General features: G+C 46.1%; 1 protein-coding gene across 2 annotated transcripts in view; it reads right to left on the reverse strand.

Annotated features, from left to right (window-relative positions):
* Positions 1–13146, reverse strand: part of GNAO1 (G protein subunit alpha o1) — a 166572-nt gene extending 153426 nt beyond the window's left edge. The window contains exons 1-2 of one of the 2 annotated variants that reach the window (XM_077751324.1): positions 12917–13140; positions 12650–12692 (exon numbers count right to left, since the gene is read on the reverse strand). In XM_077751324.1, the coding sequence (XP_077607450.1) occupies positions 12650–12692; positions 12917–13034 (161 nt within the window). In that variant the 5' untranslated portion in view covers positions 13035–13140. Of the gene's footprint in view, positions 1–12649; positions 12693–12916 lie in introns of both variants that reach the window. The other variant, XM_077751325.1, reaches the window with a different exon arrangement.
* Between the last annotated feature and the right edge of the window lie 9 nt (positions 13147–13155).

A 13155-nucleotide genomic window follows, 5' to 3' on the forward strand; every position in this document is an offset into this window, starting at 1 on the left:
GGGGGGGGCTTTCTCCTCTCCATCTGCATACTCACCCCAGGGAAACCGCATCCACTCTCATGGCCTCACCACGCACAGCAGCTGAGCTCAATCCTCCTGCCAGCCCTGACCTCTCTTCTAAATGCTACAACTTCCTAAGAAGACCGCTAAACACTGGGAGTGGAACACAAAAGTTATTCTGCAAGGACCCAAAAGCTGTGCTTGCGGTATGACTTGCCCTCTTCCTTCTACCGTCTGTCTCCTTGCTCCTATGCTTCCTAACTTGATATCATCACTAAACTCTAATACCAGATTCAAAACTTGTAGGACTCCTCTGATCTACTCTCTCCCCATGGTCAAGCATACACCAGGTTTCACCTACTCACCTCCAAAATCTCTTCCCCACCCAGTTTCTCGTGGCTTGTCCTTCCAATTTCCTAGTTCAGACTACAAAAAAATCTCTGCTCTTTTTAAAAAAAATTTTTTTTTTTTTTTTTTTTTTTTTTTTTGAAAGAGACAGAGTGCAAGTAGGGGAGGGGCTAGAGAGAGGGAGACACAGAATCTGAAACAGGATCCAGGCTCTGAGCTGGCAGCACAGAGCCTGATGTGGGGCTCAAACCCACGAAGTGGGAGATCATGACCTCAGCTGAAGTTGGAAGCTTAACCAACTGAGCCACCCAGATGCCCCTGCTTTTAAGCCTCTTCTCTGGTCGTCTTCTTCAAGCTCTGCCGACTTGGCATGCTACTACTCTACCATAGAGGGAAAGGCACCTTAATCTGTATTCAAAGTACATACACCTTGGCAAAGCAGTCAGGGAACCCTCACAATATAGCTCCTCTTCTTTTCTAACCACTTCTTATATTCTCACAAAACCCCAATGCCTTGGTCACGTAAGACTGCTCACTGCTCCCTGAGAGTGCCCTGCACATTTGAGTACTGCTTCTGTGTTTTAGCTCACACTGTTTCTTCTTCCTGCTAGAAGAGGAGAGAATTCCAGCTCAAATCAGTTTATGTAAAAGAATGGATTTATTGGTTCACATAACTTTCAGGTACACAGAGGCAGCTTCAGAGATTATAATAATTATTGTCAGATGTCTTTCTGGCTTCCTCTGTCTCTTTCTGTCTTCTCCTCATTCCCTTCCTCACGTTCCAGTCTCTCAAAGCCTCAGTCTTTGCCATGATAAGCAAACTTCCTCCTTGCAGTGTATTGGAGATACGGAAATGTGGCCACAGACAACTCTAGGTTTTCATCATTCCAACCCAGTGAAGACCTTTGATGAAGAGCTTCTTTCTTGTACTGACTATAAAATTCCAAAGAAGGACTCTGTCTGGCTTGGATTGAGTCATAGCCCATCCTCCAATCACTATGGCCAGGAGAATGGGATTTTGTGAATGGCAAGGACTGAGCCACACACTCATTTCTTATCTTCAAGTGGCAGGGGGCAGTGATGGGAAGCCTCACAGGAACAGCCTGGAGAGAGTAAAAAATGGGTGTCCACCGAAGTCATTTCTCCACCTAGCTGTCTAGAGGCATGTGAAAGTCTCAGCCCTTGTCCAAATTAAACTCTGCCATAGTCTCTTCCGCGCCTTCAAGGCACCAATTTGTCTCCTTCAACTGACTCAACTCTCTAAGGGCAGGAACTGGATCCCTCGGTGATCAGCATAAGACCTTAACCAAAGGTGTGACTCCAGAAAAATTTCCACAGTCTGCAATTACTGTGCCTGATTATTTGTTTATGAAGTTATTTCCCGAGTCTCCTGGAACTTGACTTGCTCACCACTGAATCTCCAAGCACCCAGAACAGTGCCTGACACATACCAGGCGCTGGATAAAGACTGGGTAAATGAATAAATGAATTGTTTGAATGGAAGAAAGGTTACCAGTCTTTGGTGGGTGCCAGTAAAGGAGGACAGCTGCTTTTTAATGCTCCTCGCTTCAGAGACAAAAAGATAAGGCAGGAACTCCCTCAACACCATCCCGCCTCCAAACTTCTCTACGCACTCCCTGCCTCCCTGTGCTCACTGCCCCCCTGGCAGTCTCAGGGCAGGTGACACACATTCACGTCAACATCAGGTCGCCCAACCATACTCTGCACCCTGTTTCTGCCCATCCTCTTGGGGCTCTGCTCCTTCTACCACTTCTTTTTTCCTGTACCTTCAACATCTCCCTCCATCTGGGCTCTTTCTTTTCTGATTCTCAGTGGATCCAGGTCCCACCATACTAGTCGAATGAACACTAAAGACCTTGCTCAATCTTATCCACTCCGTCCCTGCTTCCGTCTGTCCCTTTCCTTCTAGAGCCCAGGTTTCTTTTCCAGGAGTCTCCATTCATAGCCTCCACTCTCCCTCAGTAACTCCTACTGCAATTTGGCTTTTCTCCTGCTACTCCACTGGAATTGCCCTTGCCAAGTTCATCAACAACTTTCCAGACTCACTGGACACCGGTCAGTCTTCAGCTTATTTGACTACTGCAGTATCTGACTCAATTAACCCCTTTCTTCCTTGGCTTTCATGATGCTGCTCTACCTCGGTTTCCTTTCTATCCCTCAGCTCATCCCTTCGCAGGCTCCACTTCCTAAATGACCTTTACGGCCTGGAGCTGGGGTGTATGCATGCGGTGGGGGATACATCCTCTGCCTTCTCACTCAGCGTGGTGAGGTTACCGACTTTCATGGCTCCCACGCCCCACAGCACCACAGAATTCCAAACTGACCCTTCTCCCCAGGTGTGTCCTACGTCCCTCCACATACCCAACTGCCTGCCAGGGATCTCCACTTGGATGATCCACAAGAATCACCAACATGAACAAAATAAGTCCTCATTTTTCTCCCTAAACCCTCCCTCTCCCTCCAGCATTGCTCCATCTCAGGGAATGGCACTACCATCTCACCAGTAGCCCAAACCAGGAATCCTAGACTCACTCCTGTCTATATCCTTTATTTATTCATTTTTTAAGATTTTATTTTTTAAGCTAATCTCTACATGCAGCATGGGGCTCAAACTCACAACCTTGAAATCAAGAGTCTCATGCTCTACCAACCGAGCCAGACAGGTGCCCCCTTGTCTATATCCTTTTAAATGGAGCTCCTCCCCAATGCCTTTTCAACCGATTATCAAGTAAGTTCGACTATTCCACTGCCCAAATATCCTTTTCCCACTCCACTGCTCTAAGTTCCTTCTAAACCTGTTTCCACCTGGATCACAGAAATAACTTTCCACATGGTCTCTTAGCCCCTGGACATACTCTCTCGTCCACAGAAGTGATCTTTCTAAAGTGCAAAAACGATCCTGCCACCCATTTCTTTAGAGCCCTATGGTTCTCAAAAGTTCTCATCATAAGAAAAACATCTGTAACTGTGTGTGGTGATGGATGTTAACTGGACGTATCGTGGTAATCATTCTGCAAATTACACAAATATCAAATCATCACATTGTACACCTGAAATAATATAATGTTGTCAATCACACCTCAATTTATAAAAAAGCCCTTCTGGTGCCATCTCATTGTATTCAGAATAAAATCTAAAGTTCTTAGCAAAACAGACAAGGCCTTTCACAATCTATCTCTGTTCCTCTTTCATCCTTCATCTCTGGACACTCCTCTTACATACTGTGCTCTAATCAAATCAAGTTATTTTACATTCTCAGCCTGCTCCAGGTGGTGACATATCTTAGCACTTTTTTACATGTTGGTCCCTCTGCCTGGCATTCCTTTTTTTGTTTGTTAGTTTTTTAATGATTATTTTTGAGAGACAGAGACAGACAGAGCATGAGGGAGGGAGGGGAAGAGAGACAGAGACACAGAATCCAAAGCAGGCTCCAGGCTCTGAGCTGTCAGCACAGAGCCTGACACAGGGCTTGAACTCAAGAACTGTGAGATCATGACCTGAGCTGAAGTCAGACACTTAACCAACTAAGACACCCAGGCACCCCCTGGGATTCTTTTTACCACCTGGCTAACTACCACTTGTTTTTAGGACTCAACCCATGTGTCATTTTCTCCCTGAACTTCGTGCCTAGAGATGGTGGCCTCCATTCTCCTATGGGAGATTGGGCTGCCTGCTCTGAGGTATAAGTGTCTTTTACATGTAACTCCCTTTAGGTTGAATTCCTTAAGTGCAAGGACTGAAACCTTCCTACTTCCATGACACCATATATATATCCAGCATATAGTAGATGCTCAGTAAATACTTGTGGATGAAAAGTTGGATGGATGGATGGATTGATGGATGAATGGATTGATGGATGGATGGATGGGTGGAGGGGTGGTTGAATGGATGTATATACTATTATCTTGTCTTTCTCAAGTCTCCTCTGAATCACCCACTTCTACCAAAGCCAAAGTCTTCAGTGGCAGCTTCTCTCTGTGGGCACCAAAAATGGCCCACGTTTCTGAGGCAGCAACAGAAAATTATTTCAAGAGCTGTCCAGATGATGGTTAGGAAACACTCTGGTGTCAGAATCAATGTCATACGGGAGGATGACCACCACCTCCACCTCCAAAAAGAACCCAGTACCAATCAAGCACTTGCTATTCTCTCAGCCACTGACCTCAACCAAAGTTAGTGACACCCATTTGCTGATGGGTACTGGGTCCCAGTCTGCCAGGTCTCCTTTGTCCACACTGGTGGTGGTCTAGTAAGGGCCACATAGTGTTAGAACGTAAAGGACATAGGCTTTGAAATTAAACAAATTGTGGCCTGAATACATTGCTGTCACCTACGAAGCTGTGTGGTCTTGAGCAAGCCACCCAACTTCTCTGAGCCTTACTTCCTCATCTGTAAGATGGAGCTGATGACTGTATTTCCCCATAGGATGATGTGAAAAAACAAATGATAATGGATTGGATTGAAAATGATCAATGCTATGATCATCAAAGGCTTTCAATGTTATTATTCTGGCTTATGTAGAAATGAGTTTGCATTCCCTGTGAAGCTCATTTCTTTCTCTTTCCTTCATTTAGCAAGCATTTGTGATGCACCTCTTGTGTGCCAAACATTGTGCTCAGTGCTGTACTATGAACAAAAAGAAGTCATCGTCCCTGCTTTAGGAAGCCCTGGTAAGGAAGGAGCACCAAGACTAGCAAAGGACACAGATATATTAAACACATAATTAATTTACAACATGTTATAAACATTAGTGTTCTGAGACTCTGGAGGCAGGTACCCAGACAGAGCTGATTTTATGGCATGGGGAAGCTGTCCCTGTAAAGTATCAATTTCCCACAGAAAGCCTATAATTGGCTATGACATAGGCAGAGAATCCAGGGAAATTTTTGGCCATGGAATACTCTCCTCACATATTATTCCCCTTTCTTCTTTCCTCCTTCTTGGTTAAGAAATTAAGTGAGTAGGGGGAAAAATTCAGGGCACTGACTATTAGCCTTGCAGGATTTTATTTTACTTTAATTTTTTTTTGTGCTATGAAAAGCACAATGTTTTTCCTCTTCTCTGTAAAGAAAATTAGAACTAAAGATGGCTCAGCAGATAAAAGCTGTGGGCGGTAAATACTCCCACTATTCCCCCCTGCATTTCAGGCTTCTAGGTTTCTCTCTGCATTTACTGGATCTTAGAGCTAAGAACCTGAAAGAGGCCTGAGAGATTCTGTGGTGAAAGCCCATGTTCTAATTAAGAGATGCACAAACCTAGGCTCCTACAGGCCAAACGACCTGCCCAAAGTTGAATCAGAGAATGAGTCAAAACTAAACACAGTTCTACTGATCCTCCCCTTTTACTGGTCTGCAGACCCCCTAACCCCGGGATCTGAGGCACCTGAACCCAGGCAAGCTCCTTCACCTGCAGCCATCTGCAGTGGGGCCCGGCCTTCTCCATTTCTAAGGATCCTGGAAGCCACCGACAAACCACTTCTCCCTCTAACATGTCACCGGGGCTTTCCTCCCAGAAACATCCTGTTTTTTATCAGCAGGATACTTTCGGATCCTCCTCTTTGGTTTGAGAACCACATCTGCATGAAAAGTTTGGTTAGAGGTGGTTTCCTCAAAATGCCTCTCAGGACTATGACTTTCTGGGCTGACAAAGCTTTGTGGTTGAGGTTGCTCTTCTGCAATTATCTTGGCCTTTAAAGAGCTTTCATGGGTACCCCCTGCCCCCTCAGGATGGAGCTACAAATGATGCTTTTATGTTTAGAAACTTGCATCAAAGACCTCAAGACCCTGACAATGAAAGCAGTTCACCATTTCATGGGCCACTTAGGACAGGGAAGGAGCTGGGGGAAACAGCACCCCCAGAGAGGCGGGGGTTGGGGGAGCCACTAGCCTTAAATCCTGGTCCAGTGCTCTTTCCCACTCTTTGTGACATCACTCCAGCCTCTTGGGCTTGAAGCAGCTGCACCATCAAAAATGTCACATCAGTTATGACAACACAGTTTATTATATAACTGGTGGTGCAGAGCACCAAGGGGAATAAGCCATAAGCATTAACCACAGCACCCCCCTTCTGGCTCTCAAGAAAGACAAGGCCCACATACTTGAAAACACAACTCCATATGGGAAGGGAACACCCACTAATCAATCAAAGAAATGAAAACTATAGCTGACATCTGTACAGTGATTTCTAGAACACTGCTATAAGGGCATTTGATATACTACATCATTTAATGCCCACAACAACTCTACTAGGTAGGTGTTTTTGTTATCAGCTCCATTTTACTTCAAGAAATTGAAACCGAGGTACAAAAAGTAAAGTAACTTATTTAAGTTACTACCACTTAGTTAGTAGAAGAACTAAGATTAGAAGCCATATAGCCTGATTCCAGAGTCTGTGCTTTCTCACCTCTCCATTTCAGAAAAGCAGGCCAAACTGCTTCTCTCAAAAAGAAACTAGCTTTTCTTTGAACCGGTAACAGACCACTGCTCCCTCCTCTCCTTCCCCTCTATGCTAATGACCGATTTGCTGGACGGTGTCTTTTCTAACCAGTATTGTGTATGCAGTATGAGCAAGAAGCGCAGGGTAAAATAAGAACATGATACAAACTTAAACAAATTCTTAGAATGGAGATCATCTGAGTGCCTTAAGGTGTTTGTGAGGATGCAATCCACAAGTAAGGTAAAGCGCTCTTCTACTATCCACGGTTTTTAAACTCATGAAGCATGTGTGTACACATACGTAGTTTTCTTTTGTCAGAATCAAAAGCTGTTCTTTGCTAGTGTCAAGTTTGGGGGTAACCCTTTCCAAAATGTTTGTTTTTTTTTTTTTTTTCATTTTGAAGTCATCCCCTTCCCAGCTTGTCTACTGTCTTTCAGATCATGATGTGCTCTCGTGACAAGGGTCTGTCTAGCTTCGTTAGACAGGAGGACCTGAAGACACCCTGGGAGACAGCAAACCAACCAAGTCCCTGCATCCAGAGGGACTGACCACATGTCAGACAAACAGGACCATATTCTCCTCATATGAAATCTCCAATGTTCACAGAGATAGAGTACTGTGAGAAGCTGAAAAATATGAGTGATCCTGGCTCATCTTTAGCAGATGTGGTGTACTGAGGAGCACAATATAATCTGGGGCGTTCCAAGTGCTAAAGAAACAAGACAGTACTCTCATTTGAGCACTATAAATCTAACCTAGTTCCACGGAGAGAGAGAACAGAAATTCTGGACTCCTTTAGAGCCAGGGCAATCCCAAATGAGGCCTCGTCCATTTAATCTAATCAGCAGGAGCCCCTCTTTCCCCCCGGCCAACAAGCAGACAGGTTCTACTTCTGAATCCAACAGGTAAGTGAGATTCAAGAGTTCCACGGCTGATTCCTGAGGAGATCAGGTGGACCGTTTGCTACTCTTCTGGCAGGAAGGTCTGCTGGTATTTACAGTTCAGTGAACAGTAAGCAAGGAGAGAGCACCATCCATCAGCGAAGGAGAACTCATCTGCTACTTGATCTGACATTCTGTTTGCGCTCATGCTGTCTCCAGGGAGCAAGGTGCAGCCATTTGAATAAACATGGAGAAGGGAGGAAGGGGGAGGGGCAAAGCAGCCAAAGAGATGATTGCACAAATAACAAGTCTACAAATCTAGAAGAGTAGCTCTCCAGAGGGCTGCCTCAACATGGGACCCTTTGGGGATATGCAGGAAGTGCCCGTTTAGATGGCTGCACTTTTACAGAGTAATGGCTGCAAGTGGCCATTCCCTTCCACTCATTACTGCCACTTAGTAGGTGCTGAACAGCAGTGTGCTGAATGAACACAGGCTTGCGGTGAGCCTAAGCCAAATAGGACACACCCTAGTTACAAAAGCAGGGTCAGCTGGTGGGAGGAAGCCCCCAGTTTTTGGCAGGAGGTGATGTTTTAAAAGACTACCTTCAGGAACAGGATGGGGTCTGTCCTCAGAATCATAGACCCACTGTAAGGGCTGGGATATTTGTATGAGAAATGAGGTCTTCACCAAGCAAATCCTGGCATTTGTTTTACAACAGCACTGCACAGGCATCTTGGGAATGAGTGCACATCCCGAGTACTCCATTTTACTTTGTCCATTTATATATAAAGCCAGCAGCTTGTAGGCCACGCCTCATTGCCACCTTGCAACTCTCGATCTTCCTAAAAGTCCACTTAATGTTCCAGACACAGAGATCCTGAATGTGACATCACAGAGAACTCAACACCTCAAATGAGGGCAAACTGTGGTGCTTATAGCACCTCCATGACTCTTTTTACATTTTCATCAGGTAGATAGCCCAAGCAGTTGTCACTATGTGCTCAAAATGGGAAGTCACTAAAAATGATATTCTATCGATGTCATACTTTATAAAATACAATTCTTTAAGAGATTTCTTTGTAATGATTTTGGTAATCAAAATTAACACCTCCTTTTTAAATTTTGATTAGTCCAGGGGCACCTGCGTGGCTTAGTCAGTTAAGCATCCGACTTAGTCTCAGGTCATAAGCTCCCAGTTCATGGGTTCAAGCCCTGCGTCGGGCTCTTTGCTAACAGCTCAGAGCATGGAACCTGCTTCAGATTTTGTGTCTCCCTCTCTCTCTACCCCACTCATGAGCGCTCTCTCTCTCTCTCTCTCTGTCTCTCAAAGATAAACATTAAAAAATAAAACAAATAAAAAAATAAAATTTTGATTAGTCTGAATAAAACAGTTTCATGGATTGCAAAAATGATGAGGCCCATGTCACAGGTGAGGTCACTGGCTCCCAATAAGCAAAATTATTTAAATACCACATATTTAAAAAGGTCACTAATTATTCATGGTGTGTATAAAATTTTATTTGTGCTCTTTCAATGATCATTATTTCTTAGTTTGAATGTTTGAGTAATGTTTTGGATTGTCAGACACAGAGCTCCCAAACGCTAGTTCACGATCACATATACAAAAAAACACAACAACAACAACAACAACAACCACCTAGCAAGAAATGTTCAAATGAAGATTTTAATAAAGTACTAAGAATCAGGCTTTTAAAATGACAGTCTAATCTGTGGCATCTCTTTAACAGCTGGAAGTTTCCCATTATAACATGTATCAAGCAAAAGAATTGCAAAGGTCTCCTGCAACATTTCTAGGCCGATGTGGGTGTTAACACCTTGTTTTAAGCAGCAGCAGTTAGTCCTTTATCATATGACTTCAATTATTATGGCATATATGGAAGCCTATTCCTTCTAATCAGCATGCCACAACATGAATGAGAAAAGGGACTGAATGGAATAGCTCTTTGCTCTTCTGAAAACGCTGATTTAAAAGGGTCTGGAGATGGCTGAATATCACTATTCTTTCTCTCAATCCAACAGAAGCTTTTAAGGCAGAGGCCCCCCTAGGAAATCATCAAGTTCTCACAGGGCCTCACCCATGGAGCACTCTTTAATTTCATCTACCCAGGTAAAATAAAGCAGCATCCAAATTAATTCATATGTATGGCCTGATAGGTCAGTTACTAATCATACTGCACAGTCAAGTCCAAAACTGCTTTCTGGAAATGGCACCTAGAGTTTTGGGCCCAGCCCCACCCACGACACACATCTCCTGACTTAAGTGATTCTCAGCCGTGGCGATTGGGAAAATCATCTCTGCAAGGGAGGACTCAAAAGAATTTGTCACTAGGATACAGTGACACCAATCCCACATTTTGTGGTTAATAAAACAAGTCCTGCATCCAGCTTGGCACAAGGCCCTGATCTGATTTATTTCAAGCCAAGCTGGAGGGCTCACAGGAAAAGCTGCCATTCATGAATGCTTCAGGAGGACAGGATGCCAGGGTCCCTTGTGGCAAAATTTACAGGGCCAGAATTCTTCCTGATTGACCTTTTGAATAAACATAACCTATTTCCTAAAGAGCTGGTATGTTTTAAAAAATTAACAGTTTTACCTCAGTTTTGCCTGACATTTTTCTACAAAAAGGTGTCCTGTGGAAGTAAGAAAAGCGGGGAGTATGGGGAGAAGAGAAGAAATGCTCAGATATCTGATTTAACCATCTCAAACATCAAAGGCTTGACTTTTTCCCCTTCCTCAGTGTAACTAAATATGAGACATATAAGACTTTCTCGGGAAAGTCTACATACAGTCTTCGTTTAAGATTTCCTGCCCCAGTATATAATTAGGAATTTTCATTTTAAAATGGCACACCTATTTCCTCAGAGAGCTCAGCTTTCTTTGAATAAAAATAAGGTGAGGTACCCTTCGGGGGACTCAGCATGTATTTTTAGACTTCTTATTAAATCAGCCTAATTTATGAGGCATGTTCGGGAAAAGCAGGTAAGGAGTTGCTTTGGTGGATGCAAAGTTAATTTGCAGACTCTAACATTACCCCCCTCTTTCGTTCCCGCCCCCCTCCTCCCACGAGCCTTTCCGAATGCCTTCGCCCCCCTCCGAAGCGGCTCGGTTTTCTCCGCCGGGGCCCCGACTCTGTTCCGAACACTGCCGAGTCCCTCCGAGCCCCGCGCCCAGCCCGCACCGAGCAGAGCCGAGCGTCGCCGAGCTCAGCCCCATCGACTTTTCCGGCCTCAGCTGGGCGCTGTCCACCACTCGCAACGGCTGAAACCTCACCCAGCCCCTGTGGTTGGGGCTTCTACCCGGCTCCGAGGCCACCACTGCAGATTACAGACTTTGGAAGTTTTGAAACATCCCCACCCCCCCTTTGGGAGAGAGGGGTGGCGCTGCTTCATTTACCGACCTGAAAGGGCTCCAGGCAGATGCAACATGCACCTTGTTGCAAAGAGCAATTCCCCAGGCCCCGCCTCGCCATCCATTTGGGCTGCACAAGCTCCAAAGAAGCCCCAGGCCAAATTACCCGTGGCTCAGAGGGGTGCGGCGAGCCGAGGGGGCCGCTGCAAAGAAAGCCCCAGGGAGCTCTCAAAAGAAAATAAGAATATGTCANCCCTACCATCATGGCGCCGCCTAGAACCCGCTTGTCATGCCTGTTACACATGCAAGATTTTTTGCATCTTGGTTCTGAAACCGCAACGAACGAAGCATGCTTCGTCTCCCACCCACCTTTCCGTCAAAGGGGTTTTTATTTTCCATTGTTTTCCTACGGGATGCAATTACTTCAGCTATTCTGTCAAGTTGAAAAATAATCATTTTTGTTTACTGCACAGCAACCCCTAATTAGGAGCTGTGTGTGCACGAAGGTGTCACAGCAAAGCGACGTGGAATCCTCGCTAAACGGTCTTAACGAACTCCTCCGTCCAGCACTGACAGGCCAACGAAAGCAGCAGGGCCAGGAGGCCCCGAGGGCACCCACCCCTTCCCCACAGACCACCCCCTCCCAAGCAAAGCTGCCTGTGGGCTTACCAGGAATTGCCCAATGGATGGGGCAAGAAGCAAGCCTGAGAGTGGGAAGGAGGGGCGAGGCTCCTTACCGAGAAAGTGTGGAAGGGAAGAAATATCCCATTTTGTTTTAATTTTCAACCATCACTCAAATCCACCCCCAGTTAATTAGGAGGGGAAACTGATATCTAAGGCAGAAGGGGGCGGTGGCAAGTGGGGCCTGAAATCCGCATTGTGGGTAGATTACATGGAACATGGCCTATGCAGAGTATAAATAAATACATTGATAAAGGCCACAGAGAGAAGGAAAAATGCTGGTGTCAGGANATGAGGGGGGGAAACAAGGGACAGGCATTCAGCTTCAACCAGAGTCCCCCTTCCAGAGTCTGCCTTGGATACAGCTGTGCCAGTCACATCTGCTTGGAAATCCACCCCTCTCCCCTACCACTTGCCCCTTTCCCTAACCCTAGACCTTTTGGGGACAGGACGTCGGGGGGGGGGGGGGGGCAAAGACGACAACCTCCAGTTCAGCACCAAATCCATGAACAGCAGACACTTGATCCTCCACCCCAGTCTAGGGCTGGGTCCCCTCCATGTTTTAGCCAAGTTCAAAATCACTGCCCCAGGAGAAGAGCAGGGGGAAGGGACTGTGGATGTGAGGGGGGGGGAGTGGAGGGAGGAGGAGAGAGAAATACAGAATGAAACAGAGACACATAGATAGAAATAGAGGTAGTGATACACCCAACGATCAAGAAAGAGTAATGACCATAATCATGCCAATAGTGTGATGTTCTGATCAATATGGCGGACACTGTCATTCATACAACTACAGGCACTACATTTTCCTTNAAACCAGGCCTGGAGAGCAATGTGGAATGAACAAGATAATACAAACGACAAAAAATTATTCTTAATAAAAGTACAAATCCCAAGGCCACAGGGACTTACTTCATCTGCTTCACAATGGTGCTTTTTCCTGATTCTCCAGCCCCTGTTGGGACAGACCGGGGGGAAAAACTGGTGAGTGTCAGCTTGGGGGAACCGGGGTGGGGGGGCATGGGGGTAAGGCGTGCGAGAGGGTGGACGATCCTAGGCACACAGTGGTTCCAACTCAGGGACCAGGTCTCCCCAGGCACGAGCAGGGTGGGAGAGCAGGCAGAGGTGGGTGCGGAGTGGCCGGGGTCGGGAGATGGGGGTGGCAGCCCCGGTCCTTACCCAGCAGGAGTAATTTCACGTCTTTGGCGGCGCTGATGCCATCCTCTTTGAGGTTTTTCTCAATCGCCTTGCTCCGCTCGAGGGCGGCTCTCTCCTCTGCGCTCAGAGTACATCCCATGGTGGCCCCTTCCCTGCCACAGCCCGCACGACTCGGCTGGCACGGCTCCCCGGCTCGGCGCGCCCCCCACCCCCCCAGAGAGCAGAGCCTGGGCTCAAAGGGGAAAAAACCACGATATCCT

The sequence above is a fragment of the Crocuta crocuta genome, unplaced genomic scaffold (assembly GCF_008692635.1).
Source record: "Crocuta crocuta isolate KB4526 unplaced genomic scaffold, BGI_CrCroc_1.0 scaffold124, whole genome shotgun sequence".
In the NCBI taxonomy this organism is placed as follows: Eukaryota; Metazoa; Chordata; class Mammalia; order Carnivora; family Hyaenidae; genus Crocuta; species Crocuta crocuta.